The sequence below is a fragment of the Rhea pennata genome, chromosome 4 (genome assembly GCF_028389875.1).
Source record: "Rhea pennata isolate bPtePen1 chromosome 4, bPtePen1.pri, whole genome shotgun sequence".
NCBI classification, from domain to species: domain Eukaryota; kingdom Metazoa; phylum Chordata; class Aves; order Rheiformes; family Rheidae; genus Rhea; species Rhea pennata.
Window position 1 is genome coordinate 23,861,503 of NC_084666.1, and position 25,655 is coordinate 23,887,157.

A 25,655-nucleotide genomic window follows, 5' to 3' on the forward strand; every position below is an offset into this window, starting at 1 on the left:
AGTGAATATAGGTAGACAGGTGGGGCACAGGCTCAAGCTTTCTTCCGTGCTGTACTAACCTAACCTCCAGCTCATGCACGCTGATATATAGGTAAGATGGCTTAATGTCAAGTTCTGTGACTGGGCTAAGAAAGAAATGCCCTTTCTAACGATATCATTTCATTATTCATTCCAATGAGATTATGGCTTTCTTCAAAGCATCTAGTAGTGGACATTATAATATGAGGTTAAATGGACCACCAACACGAGCAAATAATACAATTTCTGTGGCCCAGTAATCTATAGCACTCTTGGTTGGTCTGGTACAATTATTAAGTTTTCTCCCTTGGGCCTCATAATACCAGAGACAGGAAGAAAACCTCTTATGCAATTTTTCAAATATGATCAATAAAGTTAGCAAAATGCTTTTATTAATTGTCACAAATTGAACTTTGCATTATACAAAGAGTATAAAGGCAGAACCTACTGTGTCTGCATCATATAGTCTAATCACTCTTCTTAGCAGAACAAAGTCCACTACCTGTTTTATTAGCTATGCCACAGAGTTAAGGTATTCTGAAAAGAACATGTATATTCGTTACATGATAATAAATGCATTTAACTGTATACTTTGATCTTCATATTGTAGATTTGGTATTTTGTTCCTCCTGCCTTTAAGACTACTATTTACAATTGGCATGAAAACACTCCTTTTTAAGGACTCGTGAATAGTCAGAGAATATAGTTAAAATTGAAAGTAATTCAGGTATATGAATTGTTTAAAAACAATATTAAACATGGAGTCCATTTCCTGATTTGCTTTATCATTTTTATGCTAATTCAGTTTTGCTGAAGAGCAAGATAACTCTTCAAAATGAAAAAATGCAATGGAGAACTAAGCTCTGAGGACAAATGCACAGCCCTTTTGTTAATAGTTTTTGTACAAAAATATTTGAAAAAAAACAAGAACTGAAAATATGTAATTTAAAAAACAATTCTACATCTGTTACAATTGTTCCTGCACTTTTATAGCACACACATAATTGCCTCTTAATTATTTTAATTTTCTCCACTTCATAAAGGTTACCTACTCAGGCATACGGTCTTATTTTGACAACTGGGTTGCACGACACCCACACATTTCCTTGTGAGTCTGTTATTGTAACACTAATTAGCTGGTGCCTATATGGAATGGCAAACATGATAGTTGTGTCTTCACCCTACCCTTAAGAGCCTGACTCTTTCTCAGTTAAAGGATACGTTATTTGCAGGGATTTTCAGTGACTCTGGGGATACACAGTGTTCTATGTTTTTCTGACACAATATCCCAGAACAGGTGGTTTTTTGTGTGCTTTTTTTCTGTTCAGGATTTTGTAGTAAAAGTTGCAAGATCAAACAATAGTTTCAGCATAAAAGCTAACTCTGCTACAGAGAGGAGCAATACTTCTTATTATCAAGTCTGCTTATTCCTGCTGTCTCCGCATCCTCTTCCTCAATTGTGTACCACATGATAGATCAGCTCAGATAACTAGTCCATGCTAAATTTGTCTTTGCAAAACTAATGGTTTAACATGATCACTTTAACAAGATTAAAGTGACTGTGAAACTACAGCATTAACTATATGCTATTAAATTGCATGTAAATACCCTTGATTTTAGATTTGCATCTAGTTAAAATCATTGAAATCATCTCTTTCGTGTATCTGATCATGTACGCGATACTCTCTTGTTTTCTCCAGAATACTGTATAATACAGATTAATAAAGGCACTCTTATATTTTCAGGAAATATACACTCACTTTTCTCTACTATTTCCAAATGACTAATATTCACAACTTTGTTAACCCTATGTTTTCTGGTTATGTTTAACTCATTTCAGCAACATTTCATTTTACCATTTGCAGATGGTAGGGAACATTTCCAGTGTGGTCTAGCTATTAAGCTACGTGCCCCTGCCATGAGGCTGGTCAGGACCATTAAGGCCTATGGGTGCAGGCAGGCCCCTGACAGCTACTGCCAGATTGGAATAATTTGGGAAGAGCTTGTGTCAAGCAGAAAATGCCTCATAGTTACCTTGTCTAATACCTGCCAGTATGGTACAAAAGCACATGCTTTAAAGCATGTGCTTAGCAACTCGTTATCATGAAAAATCCTTAATAAACACCATTTTTTTATCCATTTTCTCTCTTCAAGTAAGGAGAAACTGGAGAGCTAATAACAGTAAAATATCACAAAGATCAAGTTTTCATAGTCAGAAATACTACAACTAAAATTAGCATTGTGGAGAGAACCTATTTTTGTTTAACTCAAACTATATTTTCAACAAACAGCTAAACTTAAAAGCATTCAAATATGTCATCAGTCTAAACATATAATGTCTTTACTACTGAATAGTAAAAAACTGAGAGTCAAATTTAATTTGAGTGATTACCACTTCATTTTCTTTCACAAGATCTAATGCATAATAATCATGTATTTAAAATTCATGTATCTCCCAATAGCAGTTCCTGAATTTCCCTGAGTAGTTAACTCTTTCAGTAAAAATGTAGCTTACCTAACTGCCCCCACAATAATTGATTTGGATATTCTGAATAGGAGTGGTCTAAGCAAATAATTAAATTGGACAAGATCCAGAGCTGATGAATCTAGCCATATTATAGTTAGTGAAAAAGTATGGAGTCATACCAACCTCTCAGTTCACACCAACTGAAAAGTTAGTATATGCATACTATTACATAGACCAATTTTTAGTTGGTGTGACTCTATACTAAATATATAATAATGCATTTATTGTCTCATTTCTTTTATTTTCCTTACACATCTCCAAAATTTCAGTGAGAAGATGAGGTTTTTCATTTCCTGTACATGAAATTGTATGTTACTTTCAGAGCTCCTTTTTTACTAGGAGTAATTTGGAAAGATGTAATGATGCTGGATAATCAGAAATGGTGAACAGATTAAAGATTCACAATTTTTTTTGTTAGCTGTGCAGTACACTTTGAGAGTGATTAAGCAAAGCAGGATGAATCAAAAAGAATCTTCCTTTGAATATAACAACTACAGCTGGTTTCAGCTCATATATTTGATTAAAAACACTTTATATCTTTCACTGTTATTTTTAACATTTGTATAGCGCTTTACATTTTCAAAGCACTCTGCTGACATTACCTTATTAGTCCTCATAATGCTTACATGAGATTTTAGTGTGCTTTTATATCATGGCCCCATTTTAACTGCTATTTAGAGATGCATTAATTATATTTATAATGGGTGATAAAAAAGAATGTTTAGTAGGAAAGCCATTGTACAGACTTTTGTATAGCACATTTCTTAAACTATGAAATATTTTTAGTATATGCTATATTTCAGATTTAGCTCAGTACTGAATTATGCTAATGAGGATTTTGGCTTGTCCTCTCCCAGCACAGCTAAATGCTAATTAGTATCTGTCAGGGAACTTCTGTGCTCTTCCTCCACTGCTTTTCATTGCTATTCCACTGCTGTTCATTCCTATGAACAACATACAGTCAATTCTTGATGCCATAGTGTAAATTAAGTGAACTCTTGCTTTTCTCTTAAGTTTGCTTTCCAATTTACAAAGTGTTACATGAAATTTCAGTCCTTAGAAGTTATTCGAAATCTGGCAGTTACTACTCTTTACTGTTCTTTACGTTTATGTCCTTATCATTATAAACACGCCGAAGAAAACATTGCAGGTTTCTTCATACATTTATTGCTAATAAAAATTATTTTTGCTAGTCACAAAATAAATCTTCAGATTTGTAGATTCTTGTCTCACTGAGGTCTACATGAATTCAAATACATTATGCAATGTTAGAGGCAGCTTGCACCTCTCCTACCTATTTGAGGTTTCTAAACAACAAAGAAAATAAAGTTGTTAGAAAATCATGTCAAGGGGCCCTACAACATTTAATGTTAGCCTGAAATGAAAAACAGCAATTGACGTACTTCCTGATTGCTAGTTACTATATAATTATCAATTCATGATGAGGCTTGATTTCATAGCTACTGATCATTTACAGCCACTTCTGAAGTAACGAATTGCTCACAGCTCCTGAAAGTTGTCACTGTTGCATAACTAAGTTATATAACCTCCCTATTTATGTTCTTAAATATGCATGGCATACACTGGCATCTCTTGGCAATCCTTTTCTTTAGTTACAGGACAGCCACTCCTTTTTGTCACCTAGTAACTTTTTAATAGTCAACATCAACTCAGAGATTCTGAGTCAGAGTTTGGTTTTTCAGTGTGTGTGGAACACAATACTTTTTTTATACCCCATTTAAGCCACAGATAATAAACAGCATAGCCTGAACCAGGGAAAACATCTCGTGGAAGTATTTTGAGCAGAAGGAAAACTCTAGTAATAGATTTTAAAAATAAAATGGAAGTGGCTGAATATAAGATGACACCTGCTGTAGGCAAATCAGACCAGCTCCTGGAAAAGATCTACAATATGAACTTGGTAGTGAGAGACATGCTTCTGAAAAGTGATCTGGATAATGAAGGCATCCTGGAATATATGCTTAGACTGAGCTCCATAACAAAAGAGCTGAGCAGATCTCTCAGCCAGCAACTGGAGAACATTGCAGAAAGTCTTCAAGGCATTTGCCACTTACTGAGCGCTCTCCAAGACAAACACAGGGAACTCACTTCAAGGCAAGGCAAGTATGGAGGGACCTAACTGCAAAGAAAATGTGGTGGATATACTGGATACTATGTTCTGCCTTCTGATGATGTAACTTTGGTCTGTTGGCTTCATGCTCTGTACAATCTCTTCTCGGGTTTTTCAGAATTCACTGTCATTCTTTCAAAAAGCTATTTTTCCTCAGTCTCTCTCTCTTCCAGAAACTAGTTAACAAAACAGTTTGAAAACACTTGCATGTGGACTGCCATTATATTCCTAAAACTGTGTTATCACACATCGGAAAAGTTGGGAAAGCAAAGTGTTAAGAAAGGGCTTTTCTGTAAGAAAGGGCTTTACTGTGTTGTTTTGTTTGTAAGCACAACGGGACATTTATTTCAAGGTTAGCATTGTGACAGAATGTAAAATGTGTCTTCATGCAACACTTCAGCAGTCTGAAATTACAAGGCAGAGTCTTTGACTTTAAGCACTTCACAGTGTAGGCAAATTCCATTATTCAGAATGACTCTAGAACGTTATCTACAAATTTTAATTTAGGAACCTTTAAGGAGTTGCAGGAAATTTTTTAATTATTATTAAAGAACTCAAAGTTCAGGTACGAAACAAGGTAATTTTGGCATTTTGCACTGATGCACATTCAGTGTAACTCTAATGAGGCCAAGGAAATTTTGTATTAGTGAGACTGGGAAATGTTCTCTTGTAACTTCTTATACAAGCCAAGCTGTGCAGGCTATGCCAGTTACAGTATTTTTGTTTTATTTCTCAGCCTTGTTAAACCTCTTGGAAGTTCTTCTTCACTGTTATAAAACTGCCCTGGAAACTTTTTTTCCTTGCCCAACCAGTGAAAAAATATACTAAAAATCAGTTTGCTTTTCAAATATAGTCAAAATACAGTAACAAGTGGCTTGGGAACTAATAAAATATTGCAAAGGAATAACTTCTTGATTTAATTCAACAATAAAAAACTTTATCCCCAAATGTACTTTTTGGAAGTTAAATAAAGCAACTGCAAGTAGAGGTGAATGTGAAAGGTCTATTATCTAAACTATCATACTGACAACATTCTTATACAACTATTTTCCAAGCTGAAATCATTGCAATATTGATTTCCCTTATATGACTTTATTGAATAAAGTGAATGTAAGTCAGTGGTTTCCCTCAAGACTTGAATCAACCCTTTTTATTGTCTTTCTCCTCTCTATCTCTTTCTGTTAAAAGTGGACAGCACACCATACTGTTTCCTCTGTACAATTTTCTTACTTGTGTCGACTTTCACAGGATTTAACCTGCAAAGCAAAGTCTGCCAGGATTTCACGAAGCAACCAGAAATAAGCAAGAAATTCTCCCAGAGATGTGTAATATATCTAATATATCTAATGAAGACATAGTTCAGTTATAAAGAGATTGACAGCATATAATGAGGAACAGCTGAAAGTAATATAAATGAAATCCTTGGAGAGAGTATTTCTGGAAAGATTTCTAAGAGATTTCTAAGGTGCAAGATAAGATAAATAAGGGATTATAAAACAAATACTTATATTAAAGATAAAATAGTAAATGAATGGCAATGAATCTGTGCTTTCTATGCATGCTTCTTCCTTCAGTGTTTTTAGTTATAAGCAAGAGGAACCTCTACCATTCCACTGGAAGCTGCAAACTGTTGAATTTCAGTTTTGTATACGTACTGATGTTTTTGCATTACCTATTGTTCTCCATAGCAAAAATTTAAAGCTGCTAAGCATGTTTAATATTTAGCCTATGTCTAATAGCTTTGCCAGAGAATCACACATCAGAAACTTGCAGAATTAAGTTTTAGGAAATATAGGCAATTAAGGTTTAGTTTTCAGGCTGTTCCCAAGTTGACTAGACAATTATTTACCAATTCCCTATTTTAGATTGATTGTCATTAAGGATTTATCTAGTGTCTGATCACTAGAATTGGCTTAGAATCATTAGAATGATTATGGCTGCCGCAGTAGCCAAGCTGTACTTATCAGGATGTGGCTGCTCAGAAATTTCCTCAGACTGAATAAAAATAAACGCACAAATATAAATGGAAGCCTATAAATACATTATGCTTCAGATGCATTGCATGGCACTAGAGAGTTAGGTGGAATTCTCTTTTTTTCACATTTTTGTTAGCTTTCATAGTAAAATTCAATTGGTTACATACTTTTTTCCCCCTCAGACTGCAATGGAATTACAGATTGTCTGCTGAAAGTGAAGAATTATTTGATAAATATAGTCTCATACCTTCAAGAGACAGAAAATAAACTTTATGCTGTTAGCCGCAAAGGCAGTGTTAAATCTCAGGCCCAGATGGCTCAAAATGCTTTTAGAGAAACAGACGTGTTTTTTTCTGAATCAGAAAGAACAGAGTCTGCGCAAGCATCTCCTAGCCTCAGTCAGCCATCTCAAATAACTCCTTCCGTGAAAAGTCAGAATGCTAATCAAATCCAGCCAAATGAAACTAAAGCTGTGGAAAAAGAAACACTTGCATCATTAACTGAAAACATATCTGCTCAGGAACAGGATATTAGTAGAGAATCTCCAGTAAAAAACGAAGATGACAAACACAGACTGCTGACGAACCCTATGACAGAGAAAAAAGATTGTAATGGAAAAGATAAAGCTCACGGAGGTGTCATTTTTACTAAAAAGTCTCCAGAACTGTTTCTTCAAGATGTTCTCAGAGACAATGGAGAAGGAATTCTTTCTGGGACATTAAAAGATACTTACAGCACTGTCATGAATCTTTCTGAGCAGGAAAAAATGGCAGTAGTCAAAGAACCTTCAAAAAGGGTGGAAAATAAAGAACATAGACTGACAGAGAAAATGGAAGACACTAAAATGGGAACAAATTATGACATCTGTAGGAATAACCCCATTACCTTCACGTCTTCAGCACAAATATCTGATCTAACTACTGTGAATCCTCCTATGAATGGTTCAGAGGACATGCAAAACTCTAGGCACTGGATGAACAAAATGTAAGCAGATAATCTTATCTGTAGGAACATATGTAAATAGAAGTTGCCTATTAGCATACACATAAACATCCGTGGGCTCACAAACTCAATATGCATGTACTGAGCATCTGCTGCTCAAGCACAACATAGCAGTTCACAATTTAAGCCTACACACCAAAGATCTTCTATTTGGTCCAACTAAATTGTAACTTTCTATTTGTTATAGAATTTTTATGTCACAAAGAGGCTGAGGCACAGCCAATAAAGACAGGAATTCCAAAACTGTCAGATATCAGTAGAAAAGGACCCCAATTAGGCAATTTTCTAACAACTTGTCAACTGTTCTGAAAGGCTCAACAGAAGTTTTCAAGACTTACCCATTTATTTATACACATAAATTACTATCACTGATCTGCCTACCATATAATGAAATTATGTCAGTATAGCAAAGCATTTAATTAATAAACCACTGCCATCACCCCAGAATGCAAAGAATATTTTATGTTCTTTTTCTCCAGATTTCTAGTGGAAGGGAGTGATAAGGATGAACAGGAAGTAGCTTGTTATATTAAAGCTCCTGCAATTGCTCTAGAGAATCTGATGTGTAAGCTAGTCAATGACACTAGTTCCTTGGTGGTGGATGATTCTGAGAAGCTGGTCAGCAATGTCATCAGTATTGAATGCTCTGATTGTGAGAAAACAATCCCTTTCCCTATCAACATTGCAATCCCTTTTGCTTCACGCTTCCGAGGAAATTATCGGGACATTATGGTGAAGGTGACTGATGTGAACTTCCAATCAACTTACTTGACTCCCATTTCTTTGGGTGCATGCCAAGGAAACCATAAGGTTAGTCATCTCTTAACATTATGAAAACATCGTGCCAATTCACCAGTTAAACCTGTGTGGAATTATACAATAAAATAATCATTAGTAGGCCATTTTACAGATCACATGGGGTAAAGATGAACTTCTCCTACTTTTGCCTCAAGAATTAACTCTATTTGAAACCTAGTAATTAACAAGGTCTGTTTTCCATTAACAGTTGTAAGGGAAATGCCTGACTCCACAGTACTGATGATTGAGTAGTAGTTCGTGATTTTTGTAAATATGTGTAATATGTTACATTCTTTGGCAAATACAGGAAAAAACATAAGATGAATTATTTTGCATTTAGATTACAGAGAAGTAACATAATTCTGTGTGTACAAGTCTAAATTACATCTCAAAGGAACACAGGAGAGTAACTTTGTGGGGTTTTATTTTGGTTGGTTTGTTTAACTGCAGAAGTAATCACATTGGGCCAGATTCATCACCCATCATCAATTCATTTCATTGTATATTGAAATATTAATAACATTATGTGGTGACTAGAGTAATATCAGATAACTGGGCATCCAAGTGGCAATAATATTTAACTTATTTTCATTTCACAACCTGCCCTATAATTAACATTCCATTCTCAAAATGCTAATCCACTACCGAATACAGCTTCCTTTCCCTCAAGTGTAGTAGAGTACGCATTCTCTTTACACAGGAAACCTTTGCAGAAGTGAAAATTTATCAGCTGGGTATTTTTTCCGTGTTGTCATGCTTAAAGAAAGAAGTATTTACTGTTCCGAAGGCTGGGCTCTCCCAAAAGCTGAGCATGGATTCGAGAATCTCTTTCTATTACCCTCCTGAAACATTCAGTTCTCCAGCAGTCATGCATCTAAAGGTAAGCTTGAATACACAATATTTGTTCCATAACTCGGTGTTATCTGATTATTTCTTTAGAAAAGACAACAACAATGTGACAAGGCATTAAAGGCCATTCTGTTTCACTATTTGATGATTACGAAGACAATGTAACTCCACATCCTGTATTCTCAACAAATGGTTTCCTGTCAGCTTTGTTAAAACCATATCCTCAGTAGTTAACGTACCTCCAGCTACAGGGAAAAACTGCCTACCCTTCTTTGATGTACTTCAGAAAATAAAAGTGCATTCAACAATGGCATAAGCGTCAACTCCAATGTCAGTTGCCCGGCCCAGCATTTCAGTCACTGGAACAAACTTTCTCACCCGACCTTCTTCAGTCTTAGCCGACAGCACAATGAAGGATTTTGTCAGCCAGTACTCTTAGGCTGTGAATAATTTCAAAATATGCTCCAATTATACTGTATTTTTCCCTTCCCCCATAAAAATGTTGATTCTGAAGTACTAATATGCACTTCAGAGGAGCTAAAAATAACAATCAAAAATTAAAGACTGGAAACATCTTTTAAAAAATCATCAGACTCTGAGGGAAGATGAAGCAGGACTGAAATAATCAAAATACTTTGAAGCACTTGTTTGTCCTGGTATGTTGCTAGGGATGTTCCTGGGTTAAAGAGAGAAACCTAAAGTTTCTGTGATAGTCTAATCCAGTTTCAAAAGTTAAACCAATCTGTAAAAAAAAGGCATTTAAAAGAAGTTTTATTCATTTGTAGACTAATTGTATAAATGTGTTCTATACTTAGGTTCAGCCAATTGAACCATCGCTGGTTTCCACACTGAAAGCAAAACATGACATTTACCATTCAGTGGTGTCCACTAGTGCACTGGTTTATGTCCAGCATCCTTCAGCCCAACCATTTAACAAGTCAGTCACTGTTACTCTGTCCTGTCCTCCGAACCCAGAAAAAAAAAGACAAGGAGATGAGACAGAACATGTAAGGGCCATTAGTGCTACAGTTAAGAGGGCTGCTACAACATATCATCCTTGGTAAGAACAACTTAGAGTCTACAAATTTATCATGATTGAAACATCAAAATCAATTAATCTTAACAGTTGCTGATTGATCATTTTTGTATTAAAAAATGTACTATTTCCTTAATGTGGTCTGCTATAGTTAGAAGTTCTAGAAACACTGGCCAAATCCCACAATTCTCATGCTAGAAAGTCTATATAGCATGCTGATTTATAATCACGGAAAATGCTGACCACTCTATTTCTAACAGGATTCAGGATGAAAAATACATTCCTTTTTTTCTTTTTTTTAATAGGAAAGGAATGTCCAGCTGTTTTCACATACTTAAAACTGATTTTTCCTATTCTTATTTAAACAGAATAGTATTTTATTCCATGAGTAACCCAAAACAATACAAACTACCATGGCAATATTAAGATTAATTAAGATTAATATTAAGATTAATTAAGATTCTTAATGCACTTATGTGTAGGTTACTTAACTGCACTTACGTGTAGGTACGATCTTTCACTGATGAAAGGTAATTTCTTAAAATAATAAAAAAACTCTTACTGTTTCTTACACAGTACTTCTTTGCAGTTTTTAAAATTAGAATTTATAACATATTATACAACCACAGAACACAGATACTAGCTATACCTCACAGCTGCCTTGACCAGTATTTTTGCAGTGGGTGGTTTGACTACCTTGGTCTTTGAATTTTCTGATCCCTATCTCTCCACAATCTCACATTGTCTAAGTGAGTGAAAATTTCTGCAACACAATGATTTAGGGTACGTCAGTTTTGTGGTACAAAAGCTGAGGCATTAGATAAAGGGACAGATGTTTTCAAAGCACAAGCTACAAAATTTCTAAAAATCAGACCTTTCATCATGTCTTAAGCAAAGCACTCAAAAATGGGGACACCTAGAAACCTCTAAAATTCAGTTGTTACTTGGCAGCTTAATAAAATGGATCAAACACCCCCAGAACATGGGTAACATTTTTCAGTGGAAAAAAGGCCAAGACTGACTTCGTCCATTTTGGCAGTCAGCAAAATAGACTATTTTGTTCCCATCTCATTAAAAAAAAAAAAAAAAAAAAAAAAAAAGTCTAAAGCTACTATTTCATTGTTGTTCTTCCAATTCTGCTACCATGGGCAACTGCAGGTTTAGAAAGGCATGTGATTTCTTGGTAGGGACCAGTTTGGGACAAGTGTCAGCTTTTAAGTACTTCTACTTTAAATCATAAAAGAGTTAGCTTATTCCTATTATAACAAACATCATCTTTTTCAAAATTTACCTACATGCCAAGATTAGAATTATCTCCAATATAAGCAAGCTACAGTGAGACAACGTTCAGGCTTTCCATTTCTTAGTCTTAGATCATATTTTAAAGAGTTCACATTCACTCTGCTCTCTTAAACTAGACATCCATCTTTATCACAGACTTCAGATTTGGGATGGTTGCCATGTCTGCATATAGGAGATTCAACTTTCATTTGCTATACCAGAAGCATTTCACTTTGCGGCAGTACTCTCATGGCATCTGTCAGCAACTAAAAACAGTCTAAAAGGCATTTTAGGTTCTCAGTCAAAGCACATCCATAAAAAGACTGCGGCTTGATTGCTTGTTTTGATACAAATCCCACAGAAAAAAGATGCCAATATTTTCTTCTATTTGCAAGTACGGAGACAGTATTCTTGAAAAAATGCTTAGGCATTCCTGTCTCGACTGTTTTTTTTTTTTCTGGGGTGTACCTAGGCCATGGATTTTAGAAGAATAGATTATTCAAATCTATAGTTTAAACAAGAAGAAGAGGGGAAATGTGTATAGAAAGACATTTGTATGCTTCTGGAAGAGAAAAGCCTTCAAGTTTCATTCATTAGGGTAAGCTATGCAGGGCATGTCATGTTATGGTTTCTTGATTCTGAATACGTTATCAAGTAATCATCTGATTTCAAGAGAAGCTACTTCTATTTCCTCTGTTGAAAGAGGTAATGGATAGCAGCCATGGCTCATTTTCTGACCTTCTTTGTGGTGTAATATAAGCTTCTTTTTTTTCCCCATTTCAGATACCTACTTCTATAAAATCTATAAAGCTTGACAAATGTCTCAAAAACAAACCATAGCAATTAGTCTTCATAATATTAAACAATAGATAAAATACATTCATTTGGACAGGAACTTTCTTTTTCTTATGGAAGAATTCAAAAAATATCTGCAAACAATTTTATCACTTACATACTCAAGTGTACTTCCAGATGCAGACTTTCAGCAAGGTGGAAAAAACACATGGTTATCAGTGGAAAACAGAAAGGAAAGCAGATACACAATACAAGTCTTACTCTTCCTGCAGGATCACTTTTAATTTTCTATATAATTCCTTGGCTCTCCAGTGCAGTGAGTGCTTCTATGAGAAAGAATGGAGAATTTCAAAGTGAAACTTTGAAATTATTAGGCCACAGAAAAAAAGAAGAGGAGTGGATTGTGTTTGATGATGTTATTATTCAGAATGCACGGAATGGACTTGTATCATTTGAACTAAACGAGCATTTAGAAAGGTAATGTATGAATAATTTAATAAAATTATAGTGTTAAAATATTTTATTCCAAGTGTACTGATCAGTGGAAATTAGTAGAATTAAGAAATCATTCACTGAGCATTATTAACTTACTAGCACCTCTTTCTTCCAGTTTGAAATATCAGATCTTTTAGATTTGTTACTCATAATTAAACAAAATGTAAATCTAAGTAAATAATATTTCATCTCTAGATCATAGACAATGAAATATATCCAATAGTTGAGACTAAAAATACAGATATTATTTTTAATTTGACAGTCATTTCTGATTTTTAACTATATGACTAAATCTGTTTTGAAATTTCCTTTAATAATTATTCTCTTACTTTCATTTAAAATTCATACATTTGAATTCATATATATATAGAAAGAGTCAATATATTCTACATTACAGAAACAGCCAAATTACTACCTTTCATGTGATGGAAACTAGGTGATGGAACAAAAATGAAAAGGAGGTAGCAAAATTTTTGTTGAAGGTTAAACCTTCTATTATTTTGCATGATAAATTTGTTAACAGTTGATAAAATGATTTAACATACAGATATTTATTTTCTTGTCTTTTTTAACACAGCTTTGTTGTCATTCGCCTTTCCTTCCACTTGGAAAACACATATCTTCTCCTCTTTGCTCAGGCTCTGGAAGAAGCCATCTGTAGCACAATGACTAATGTGGTACTGTATCAGAAAAGAGAAAACCCATATAAAATAGTAGTTGTGCTATCTGTGTCAAAAGAATTGACTCGGGAACTTCAAAATCTCCATGAGGAGGGCTATTTTGGTCCCCCAGAACCAACAAAGCCATTTCCATTAAGAGAAGGAGAACAGATTCATTTTAGATTTAGCGGCAATATATTTGCTTCAGGTAAGGTAATTATTTCATGCTCCTAAATGAACATTATCAATTATGTGAGCTGTTCAGAAATAATTTATGCAAACATCAATAGACTGTGATTACTTACAGAACATTCAATTATTTCAGTGTTTTATTTCCTGCAAATCATAGAATCACAGAATCGGTAAGGTTGGAAGGGACCTCTGGAGATCATCTAGTTCAACCTCAAATGATAGGTACTTGGAACCACACAGGAAACTGTTCTACTTTAACTGTAAAATAAAATGTACTAGATTAAGAAAAAGCCTGAACAAACTGCTCTAGCTGGCCAAGCTTTGAGCATAAGGCTTGGACTAGACGTTCTTCAGAAGTCCCTTTGACCCTGAGCAATTCTGTGATACTGTGAAACCTGATCCCTCAAAACCAATTGGTGTTTATCTTTTATTTCAAAGGGCCAAGATTCCTTCAACAGCTTTCTACTTTAAAGAGTATTTGACAGGGATTTTGAGTTTTCAAACAAAAGGCAAATTTCTGCTATTTTATCTGTGTAAACTCAATTAGAGCAAGTAAGGTTTAACACTGAAATCCAGGGCAAAATAGTGTTTTTTTGAGTTGTACTACAAACTGAGGCAATAAAAGAGAACTGTTAAACTTTCCTTTAGCAGTAATGAAAATTCCATTCACTAACTGTCACCATTCAGTTTTTCCTGAGTTGGAGAAAAGGTAATAAGCCTCAAGAAAATGTCCATTCAAAATTACGTCAGCTTTGGAAATCACCTACTAGCACGTTATTTGCTGCCTTGAAGATTTTGTACATCTTTATATAAACTTGTGAACCTTCACTTAGTCTAAAGAAAGCATTAGTCTGCAAAAAGAAGTCTCCAGGTTTCAAGGAATGGTGAATCCCAGGCAAAGGATATAGTGTTACAGACGTATCAGTTAGAATTACTAAATCTGTCCCCATTCTTGTTATGTGAGTGGGTGCTATTTCAGTAACACATAACAAAAAGCATACATTTCTTTTCAGAGATACTCTGTCCTGAGTAACAAGAAAGCATATACTTCTAATTTCATTTTCAACAAAGGTTTATTTCTTTATGTATGTACTTTATGTACTTTATGTACTTTAATGATTTTATCATCTTCCATCTTCCCTATTTGCAAACTGCAGCACAGCCTTCACAACTTCTTCCCTATACTTAACCTCCAACTTGCGGGTTAAGTCAGCTAACTCTGACGACATTTTAGTACCCGAAGTAGCCTCACAAGAATGTGTGAGCACTAAATATTTAAGTACTAACAACCACAAAGAACAACAGCCTATTATGCGGTTATTCTATTTGACTCACTATAACTAATTATTTGAGAGGCCATACACACAAACACAGTTTAAGAAATGCTTCTTTCTCTACGAACTGCAGAGAATGGGAAAGATTTTGGAAAAGCCCACAGGCTTATTTTTCATTCACAAAGAAAGCCCAGGCTGGAGCTCCAAATCAAAGAAGTGGATGAGTTTGGTAATTACAGCTCACCTCATTACAAAGGAACTGCTGTGTTTTATAAAATTACCAGAGAGATGATAGCCAAGGAGTGGGAACAGCCCCTGCCTTATCATGACTACCAACGCCAGTCTCCACTGTGCAAATTAGCACTAACATTACCAAAGGTGAGTTTCTCTGTTGATAATGTTAGAAATCTTTCACATTTTCCCCTACCATGTACCCGTTACACAAATGCAATGTGTAAGGACCTCAATATCCTTTTTGCATGCCAGATACCCACCAGGGTGAGTCATGGAGCAGCCCTGATCTATCAGCAATGCACAAACACCCTTAACATTTCTCTCGGTGGGTGGAGGGAACCCGCATCCAAGCACTAGCGTGGACAAAACGGATGAACTTAGCAAGCAGAAGGACTTCACCCATTTGCTCCCCTAAAATGGGATGGCCTCAAGAAATCAGTACTTAAGTTTCAGTAGATACTTCTTGTATTCTTGTGTTGGGAATATAGAATTGCAAATTGCAGGAGCATTAAGTGCTTTGGGTATCCTGTTTTTCTCCTATAGTGACAACTGTATCACCATTTGAACAATGAATTTTCATTTCCTCTTATGGCTGAAAAGCCTCTGCAATACAGCCATGTGGGCAACTGACTCCATCTCTGACAAAAGCTATTGCTACATAAATTGACCTTTAATGTTCCTTAAATGAAATTTCATTATAATTTGTACAAGAGCCTATTATATATTAATATTCTATGACACAAAATGCTGCCACTAGACTACTGATATCAAATCTGCATAAATTTTAGTCTCAATGTATGTGCAGTAATACTCGGTCTAAATCTCTTGTGACATGTAGTAACATTTCTTTCTTTAACTGACTTATTTTAAATGTCACCTGCAAACCTACCTTGTTTTTCATAGATCTACCTCTTGGATTTCTCTCCCATCTCTGCTTTCCCAAGTAAAAATTAAAAATAATTAAGTGCAGAAGATTTTACAGGAGATCATCTTCAGTGACAAATTCCAAAGAAACCACCCTAAGTTTTATTTGCAGAATCACACATTTTCACCATTTTTCCTTTTCTATAGGACCAGTGTTCCTTGTGCAGTGTTCACAAAGAGCGAAATGCTAACACTAACATCCAGTGGGACGATTAAAAAAAAAAAACTATGGCACCCAACCCAGGCATCAGTTAGTTTCCCTCCTTCCACCTGCCTCTCTTCCATCCCATTTTTCTGCTGTTTCAACTGTGTAGCAAGAGTAATATTTACAGCACTGAACTGCAATTGCAGTAAGCCATATAGCTAATTATCAAGTGTTTTAGATTTGTTTTAACATCTGTAGTCCACTGAGAAACATATCAGTCCTTAAATACGCTATTGAGACTTTTAAATTTCTGACTATTTCCTTTTTTCCTACTAAATTTAAGGCCAGCTTTGCTCTTCCCTAGTATGGCTGAGAACTTGAAGTCTGGTCAGACTGTACATGAGCATATATAATATCTGTGGGTACACAGTCATACCAGGCAGCCTATTTACATAAATGGAAGGAAGCAGAGGAACAGTGTAACATGATCATTGCTGGTAAGTTTTAACTATTACTAGAAAAGAAATCAAACCACAGGAACAGTGATAACCTTGAGGGATACTGTCTCTAAATCTCTTTGTGAGCAGTGGCTTCACTTCCAGCTGAGCCAGTCAAGCACACAGGACCCCAAGTTGGACGCTCAAAGGCAGTCTGCTTAGACACTTACAGCAGCAACCACCACAAGGGGTTCTGGTTTCTGTGACAAACCCTGGGAAGCAGAAAACCAAGCAGGAGGGAGGGTGATTTGAGCACTATCCTGTGTAGAGCAGAGTAGTTTTCTGAGACTGAAACCTGGAGTGCTTCAGAGTAAAACCCAGTACAAACTGTCCTTACCAGCAGGGAGGCCGGGCTGTAAACAGCAGCCACCCACCTACCTTTGCATCTGAAGGGACACTGTCAGTAGGTCTCTTTCCCTTCTCCTCCCTTTATTCCTGGGTGTCCTAGAGATGCTGGGGAGACCTATGGGGAAGGGATCCCACCCAGGACCCAGATGTTGCACTGCTGCCTGGAGCCGCGCGACTCTGAGCAGCAGCCGTTTTGCTACCTGGAAAGCAATCGTTCCTCGTTCGGAGCTGCAGAATTAAACAGCACTTGCAGTGCAGTGAAGAGAAGCCTGTTTTGTCTCCTCAGCCTCTGGCACCTGTGCTCACTTGACGCCCTATCTGGAATTACATAAAGTAGGTGCCCTGTAGATCTGCAGATGGACAAAAGGCATAAGAGAATCCTGATATAGGACTTTCAGCTGACCAAAAGCTCTACTATGACACCCATCTTTTAACATTATTCACTGTGTAATACTTTGTCTTTAAAAACTCTCCAGAATGGGAAAACATATTTATTCCACGATTTAGGGTGAAAATGACCAAGTTTATCCTGCTTCATTTATTTGTACCCATGGATGAAATACAAGAGTTATAATTCTCGCATAGAGCTTGAGTATATACTTTTCCTAGGGTTCAATTGTAATAGTAAATACAGTTATTTCAATATTCCCTTCAAAAAAGATCAGCCTTTTTACTATGAAAATACACTCCTTGAACAGAGTAATATAACAAGCAGAAGTATCACATCACCTCAGTCAATCAGTGTTACAGTATGTGGCAAATACTTTTTCTTTGGTTGCTGGTAACAATATTTAAAAGATGGACTCAAAGGAGTCTTTATCTCCATTAAAGGCAATATTAAACTGAAAGATAGGGTCAAAATGCTTGAAAACACTCACAATTTAGACATTATACATGACTATACAGTATTTTCTATTTTACACAGAATGGAATATCTCACTACAGAATAAAGAACAGCATCAAAATAGTATCTTTCCTTATGCTGCAAAGCATTTTAGTATACAAAATGGTACACTTAACAATAATTGGCAAAAAACCTCTACTTTTTGATCCATCTTCTATCTATCCAGTATAATTTAAAATAGATCATGCCTTGAGTCAGTTTTTAAAGCACACAAATATTTAAGTAATTCAGCTAGTTCAGTTATTGCCTTTTTGAAGATTTATAAAAAACGAAGCTGATGATCAGACTCTAATGAATAATCAGTAAGTTATCTACAACATACTTCACTACTAATATATACCTATGCAATGCAAATGAGAATTTCACACACAGTGGTATCCAACTATCTAGTGGTATCTAACATTCATTAACATAAAGTTATAATATTGTTAACCATTTTGCTCTTTATTTCTACTTCTAGCCCAGCAAACCTTGAATTCCATATTGATAAAATTAACAGAAATTTTAATAACAGGAAATTAAATAGAAATATTCTTTTTTTTTGGCTAATTTGCTGATTGAAAGACAGGGGAAAAAAAGAAGATTAGGAAAAAGCAGCGTTTTTTCCTCAATGGAAGATTTGGTTACCAGTGAAGTTCCACACAGATCTATGGTAACACATTCATCAGAGCCTTCTGAACAACCGAGTGAAAATTTTGCTGATACTACAAAATTATTCAGAGTATTAAAGTTGTCTGCCAAGAATCACATAAGATATATAATGATACTGAGGGACTAGAAAATAAAATAGTTAATTTAGATGTCCATACGTGTTTTGTTGGGACGTAGGGCCATACCTCACTATAACCTATTAAGGCTCTGATTTATCTGTTACCACTCAGAAGAGAAATCTTTGGTCATTATGTTCTTTGAAGACTTCCAGTGAACATTCAGCAGCAATCAAAAAAGTGGACAGAATGTTCAAAAATTATTAGAGAACAAAAAAGAAAACAATTATGCCATATGTCTATGAACATCCACATGTCAACTGCACTCTACAGTTCTCATCATAAAACTTCAGAGGATTTGGTAGAAGAAAAAGGAAAGAAGGTGCTCAGAAGCAAGGAGTGAGTCCATATAGAGAGACAATAAATAGACTTTTTGCTAGAAGTGTAATCATGCATGACTTATACGGAGAGCACGAATAAGGAATTATTTTTATCCCCTTTCACATGATACAAGAATATACATTACAATATTAGCAGGTGGAAAGTGTAAATAATAATATAAAAGAATGTACTTTTTACACACAAAAATAATCAAAAGATGAACTCACTTCCACAAGTTATTGTGGAAGCTAAAACTGTATTTGAGTTGGAAAAGGAATCAATAGAACAGAGACAGAACCACGTATTAAAAGCAATGATCCAGATGCAATTGAATGCTAGGGCAATGACAAGGAAATTCTAATCATCTACCATCTCCCATTATTTGTTTTAAAACTATTAACAGTGAAGAGGTCACTGACAGTAAAACTGACATAAGCACTGTGTCTTATGTTTACTATCCATGGTCTAATCAACTTATTTTAATTAGATATATAGATCTTCATATTTTGCTAGGTTTTCTAATGAATAAATCAATGGAAATAGTTAAAAACTGCATGAGAAAATGTATGAAAAAATAATGTATTAATTATACAAACAACTATACCAATCATTTGTCATATGCAACTATTTACCACTTCAGTGAAGCAGAAGTCCACCGTTAATATTCATATAACGTAAGCTGAGACTGACAATGTCTGTAATTAGTCATCCGCTGATGTTATTTTATACTGCTGATGCACATAGAACTATCTTACCACATTTGTGTGCACAGCTAACATTTTACTAACAGCAGGACTTCTGTATTGCTTTGTTCCCATGTGTAACTCCTGTTTATTTAGATACTAGTAGGGCGCTAACAGTAGGCACTGCCACGATGATGACAGACGCACTCCAGGCACGATACTTCCATTTAGCTAGTGTCTACCACATGCATACCATTACAGTGCAACGAGTAAGCTGCCATGCATCTCGCAAGCGCCTTCAAACATAGTATTCACTGTTCACATCCGTCCTACTGATAATGGCACGTTGTTTGTCGTTCTGCTCGATAGTGTTAGTTTGATGCTCACAGGATGTCAGTTGTCACCGTAAGGATCTTCTCCCTTAACATGAATTAATTGAATCTTTGTGTTGTGGCACTGCTGAATGACTTCTCACTTGTTCCCAGTATGCAATTGCCTTTGGAGGTTTATGAATAAAATCCCTTAATAGCAGCATAGGCAGGATCAACAACAACTTTCTACATTTCTAGTATGTTTTTGTTTTCATAAGTAGCTTAAATTCAGTTTAAATATGCTATTGGATTGATTTTAATAAACAAGATCAAAAAAAGTCCTCAGTGTTGCCAGTGGCAATAGAAATTTTCCTAACAAAACAGAAGTGGTTGGGGTGGGGGGTTGTTTTCATAGATAAGAAAACCAGTATCATCTACAGCACCCAGTCTTGCTTGTGCCAAAGGAAATTTTTTAAAAGACAGCTGACTCATAACCACTATGACTACATATTTACTATTTTCTGTAAAATTTGCACCTAAATTTCTCTTGAATTGTGAAGCTAAGACAGTACCTCTACAGGTTGAGTCATTTTTATACATATGTGTGTAGTTTATCCACTGTCTTACAGGCATGTTTCTATCAGTGGCCTGAACAGTGGTTGCTTACTTTGTATGCAACCTTTCACATCACTTTTTAGTGTAAACAGGCTGCAGTTGCATAGAGGTAAGCTGATCTTCACTAACAATTTCTGTTTATGAAGCTGTCATTTCCTCAGCATTCAGAAACACTAATGGGTCAAACTTGTTATTTTGAACACTGGGAAAATCCAGTAGCTCAGATTCTGATGTCAAGCATATATGTGCATATCAGGAATACTTCTATCAATGTCAAAATAGATGTAAAACTGGGCTAGAGAGTTTTAAAAGTTTATTTCTCCTTTTTCTGTCTGTCCTGTTTGGTATTCTAGTAGAATCATGTCATGTCTGAGAGGTCTATTTAAGAAAGCACTTCAGTATTACTGATGGAAATCAGAGTGCTCTGCAAGGTATTATTGTAATATATACAAGCATTATCAAATTACTAACTCGCTGAAGTTATGCTTAGTGACTATCTAACAGCAAAATAGCACGTGATTCTCTGCCTCAGAAAGGCAGCTTCTTACCTAATGAAGGGCCTTCTACACTAAAAGACTACTTTGACCGTTCCAGTATTTTACTTGCATTGTTAACCAGAAAAATGAAGCCACATTACAGTGCAGCTGAACTGTAGATGAATTTAGCTCTTCACCAGAGATGTTTAATCTTTCAATTTCATGTTTTAGATCTAATACATTATATATTATTACATTATTTCTAGACAATACTCATTTTCAATTCTTATCATTTTTAGAACCATTTTAACACTTAGTAGCATAAAGTAATTCAGATTAAAGTCAATCCATGGGTAATTGAGTTCATCTACAGTAACTTTGAAAATCTCACACAGCTTTGAGGTGCTAAATTCTCATTAATGAATGAAAGTAAGTTTAAATAAAAATGCATAATTAAACAAAGCAAAAGAAAGTGCTCTAGCATCTTGGAAGAAAAGCAATGCCCCCTTTTGGAAGGGCCTTTTACTCCCTTTGAGTTTTTTTTTTTTTTTTTTTTTTTTTTCTGACCATGTTATGCTATCCTTAAACTCACGCAAGTCCAGTGACAGAACCGCTGTAGAAGCATACAAGACTATGCAGCATCAGATCCCAAGATTTGCATAACATAGGATGGTTTTGCACTGCCAAGCAGTGCATACTGTGGTTGATGCTACACCAAAATCCTCTACCAGGTTTGATGACTGGATACAGACCTAAGGAAAAGTTGTTTAATTCATAGCTGAGTAGTGACCTTGGTTAGGATTGTATTGATCTTTTGGATGCGTAACTTCTATGCATGTTACACACTCCAACTTTTAAACTTACAGAAGTATTTAACATAAGCTCAGCCTGACCTCTGGCTCTGTATACCCAAAAGGGAAAGTCATTTCATGCCATTAATTCAGAAACAGAGAAAAGAAGCTTAACAAATAAATATGGAGCAAGTCTCATAAAGGAAATTGTGCATAACAGCCAGGTAGCACGTCTGAAACTGTGAGACCAAAGTATATTTAACATGGATGCTGAAAGAGGCCAATTAGAGCTCTGAACCAAGAATGAGCTGAATTTCACTTGATACAGATTAATCTCTTCTTGTGCCTAGTATTAGGTAAGTACTTTCTTGTTCTGCATGTACTAGGAAACAAGAGTAGGGCCCAAAACACTTAATTCCTCTTCCTCAATCATAGAGAGAAAGAACAAAGATTTTTTTCCTTCTTTCCAAAGGAAGGGAGAGGAAAAACTCTGCACTTTTTAATGAAATTGTCTTTTGAATTATGATTTATAGTGATCTAAAATTAGAAACTGAGACATGTAAAATGAGTAACTACAGCTACAAACACAGTATGATTTATAGACCTAACAGTTTGTAGATAGGCATTAGCTATTGTTATTGTCCTCGAAACAATACTGTATGCATACAATTATAGTAAGTACGCAGCATCGGGCAGGCAAATTCAATGCAGTATTTGAAATTAGAATCTATTTTATGTTTGAAGGTTCTATATAGATTTTCTATAGACCTGATTTCTATACAGCAGTCATGAGATAATGCTGCTGAACAAGTATGCATAAACATAATCCTTGTCATAAGATGCAATAAACCTCCAGTTGGTCCAAATAGACTTTGTTTCATTATTTTAATAACTGTATACTGATGTATACTAGCTGAGGATGCAGCCTAGCTTCCATGACAGAAGTCCACTATGTGGGTAGAATCAATCTTAAATGTTGATTTACTGCAATCCACCTCTTTCTGCTCCTCATCCCTGCCTCATTCTGTCATTTCTCTTCCCTCAATACCTTGCCTTTGCTAGCATGAAAAGCTGATCAAACGTCCACGAAGCACAAAGAGAATTTCTTCTGATTCGTCGGGTAAGAACACTTATATAATGTATTAACATTAATATAAGTAACAGTTGTATTAGACAGCTATTTAGGTTCTTTTTTAAAATGCCAGAGTTATTTTATTTGTAACTGGTATTTTAAAATGCCACAGTCAGAAAAAGTAGTTAATATACTAAAAGACATTCAAAGCTGGAAAGTGATCTGGTTACCAGGGAACAAAAGCTCTTGTAAGACAACGTTGTGGTGGGGTGCTTATTATTCTACATAATAAGATTCAATTTGTACTGGGAAGTTATTGATGTATCAATTATAGGAAATGCATGAGCCTTTTATTTTATTGCTACCTTTCTCCAGGCGACTCCAAAAATTATAACTCATTGCTGAAGCTGTTATTGACTAAAGCCATTTCATGTCTTAGTGCAGTTACCAAGAATTACATTAAAAATAAGAAGTGATGATGTTTTATATCTACTTCCACTGCAGTCAAAAAACAAACCACATTCAGTTTCAGAGTTCACCCACCCAGTCTCCAAATTTAGAAAGCTTTCTAAATGAAAGGTTTACATAGCTGAAAAATAATGGTTTTGTTTTACAAATTTTTGCCCAGCAGACGCCCTATGGGACAACTTGCTGTACTGGCTTGCAGAAGAGCTTGCAGAAGATAACACTCCACCGCTTGCATTACACTTACCCGTTCGGCGGAGCGTATTTCAGCTTGTTAGGCTGAAGTGCCCTGACAGCTTAACACACCAGATCTATGAACTTCTTTGCTACTGGAAAAAGACCCTTCCGAGATCAGCTAATAAACAGCAGCTCCTGTGTCGCTATTTGCGAAAGAGTGGCAGAAGTGATCTTTCAGAACAACTTCGTTTTAAGTGGGAAAATGAAGCATTCTCTGGACAGAATCACTGACAACTAATAGCCCGATTCCTCTTTTTTTTTTTTTTTTTTTTTTTGTTGAGATGTGTGACTGCTTCCATGATAGCTTCTGATGAACTGTTTCTTTTCACAATCATCCTCACACTTCCAAACATTTTTACTAGATTAACAAGTGACAGTGATACCAGCCAAGGATCTGTCTGCTCTTTTGTTTGTTACTTTGCAACCTTTTTACTTCAGCAAAATATGACAATAACTCTCTTGCTTGCTAAAAGTGAACATTTCTTCTGTGGAAACGTAAGATACTGAAAACACAGATATGAAGAATTATAGGCTGGTTTGAATAGTCTTAAGGATTCTAATTATTTGCACATATCACACTCATTTGGCAGAGGGTTATATTTATATGTATTTTGAAAACTAGTAATTATTCACTATATTTCATCAAAATCATAGGAATAACTCCATGATAGACTGATTATTGTATCTTCAATAAAACTTGCTACCAAATTCTTCAGAGGAGAATGTAAAGGTCCATTATAATGCAGATAAAATATTCTATTTCACTTTCAGGTTGTTGATAATTAATCCTGACTTCTGAACTCTCAGTTCAGTTTTTATCCTTGTGAATATCATGGCAGATTTTTAAATCTGCCATGTTTAAAAACATTTTAAATCATTAAAAACACGTTTTAAAAACATTTTAAAAATTTAAAACAAAAACCTAACCCATTTCCAGAAATTATAAAATCTTTTGCTTCACTATTATCTATTATGGTAACATCTTTTTCAGATTAAAATCAAATTTGGAAAATGGAGTGTTTTTTCTTCTAAGTTTTAAAAATTCTTCCTTTGTAGTTTTACTGATTATATTGAGCACTTGAAGGCATAGAGAATAAGACAGACGTATCTGTATCACTCATTCTAATGAATTTGTATCTACTAATCTCATTTGCCTTAAAAAGGCAAATAAAATTAACCTAATTTTTAAAATTCAGAATAACAGGGTTGGACTTTTATAGCTATGTTTTTACTGAAATAATATTCTAATTGACAGCCTTTGGTTAGTCACCACTATATTGCAATCCAGCTGATACAACACACCACAAGTCTCTCTAAAAGCCAAACTCTGACATTTCTCTTAAGGAGTGAAAGTGGCTGGCAAGTCCCAATTAATCACAGTCTGGGGAGAAAGCTGACTGTTTGGTGTTTACACATGCAGTTATCAATTTGTGGTTACACACCTGGTGACATCTGTGTAGTTTTCCTAGTGCTTTCTTCAAGTTCAGGCTATCTGTGAAACCTCCTTATTTTAGTTATAATCATTCTCCTAGATTCAAAGCAGCAATTTTCTTCCTCTTTCAACCCTCACCACCACTTTTAATCATATTTTAGATTTTTATAATCTAAACTTTAATAATAGTTAGATTATTCAGAAACTCTGAATATCTTGCTGACAAGTCTTAATTGTGATCTGTGTTTTGAATCTGCAGTTTTTATTTTCAGGGATCAGAGAGTTGCAATATTTCAAATCACTACTATATATGAGAAAGTTACACTGCAGAAGATTAATTGAATATTACATTAATAATATTCCTTTTAATCTACTCAGTAATGTCTCATCCTGTAGGATT

General features: G+C 35.2%; 1 protein-coding gene across 1 annotated transcript; it reads left to right on the plus strand.

Moving 5' to 3' along the window:
* Positions 1-4,406: 4,406 nt before the first annotated feature.
* On the plus strand, positions 4,407-24,054 carry DTHD1 (death domain containing 1). Its single transcript, XM_062574515.1, is given in 11 exon segments — positions 4,407-4,669; positions 6,789-6,825; positions 6,828-7,636; positions 8,134-8,464; positions 9,153-9,332; positions 10,117-10,361; positions 12,726-12,890; positions 13,486-13,775; positions 15,167-15,411; positions 23,112-23,169; positions 23,753-24,054. Coding segments are annotated over 11 exon segments (2,925 nt in total).
* Positions 24,055-25,655: the final 1,601 nt, after the last annotated feature.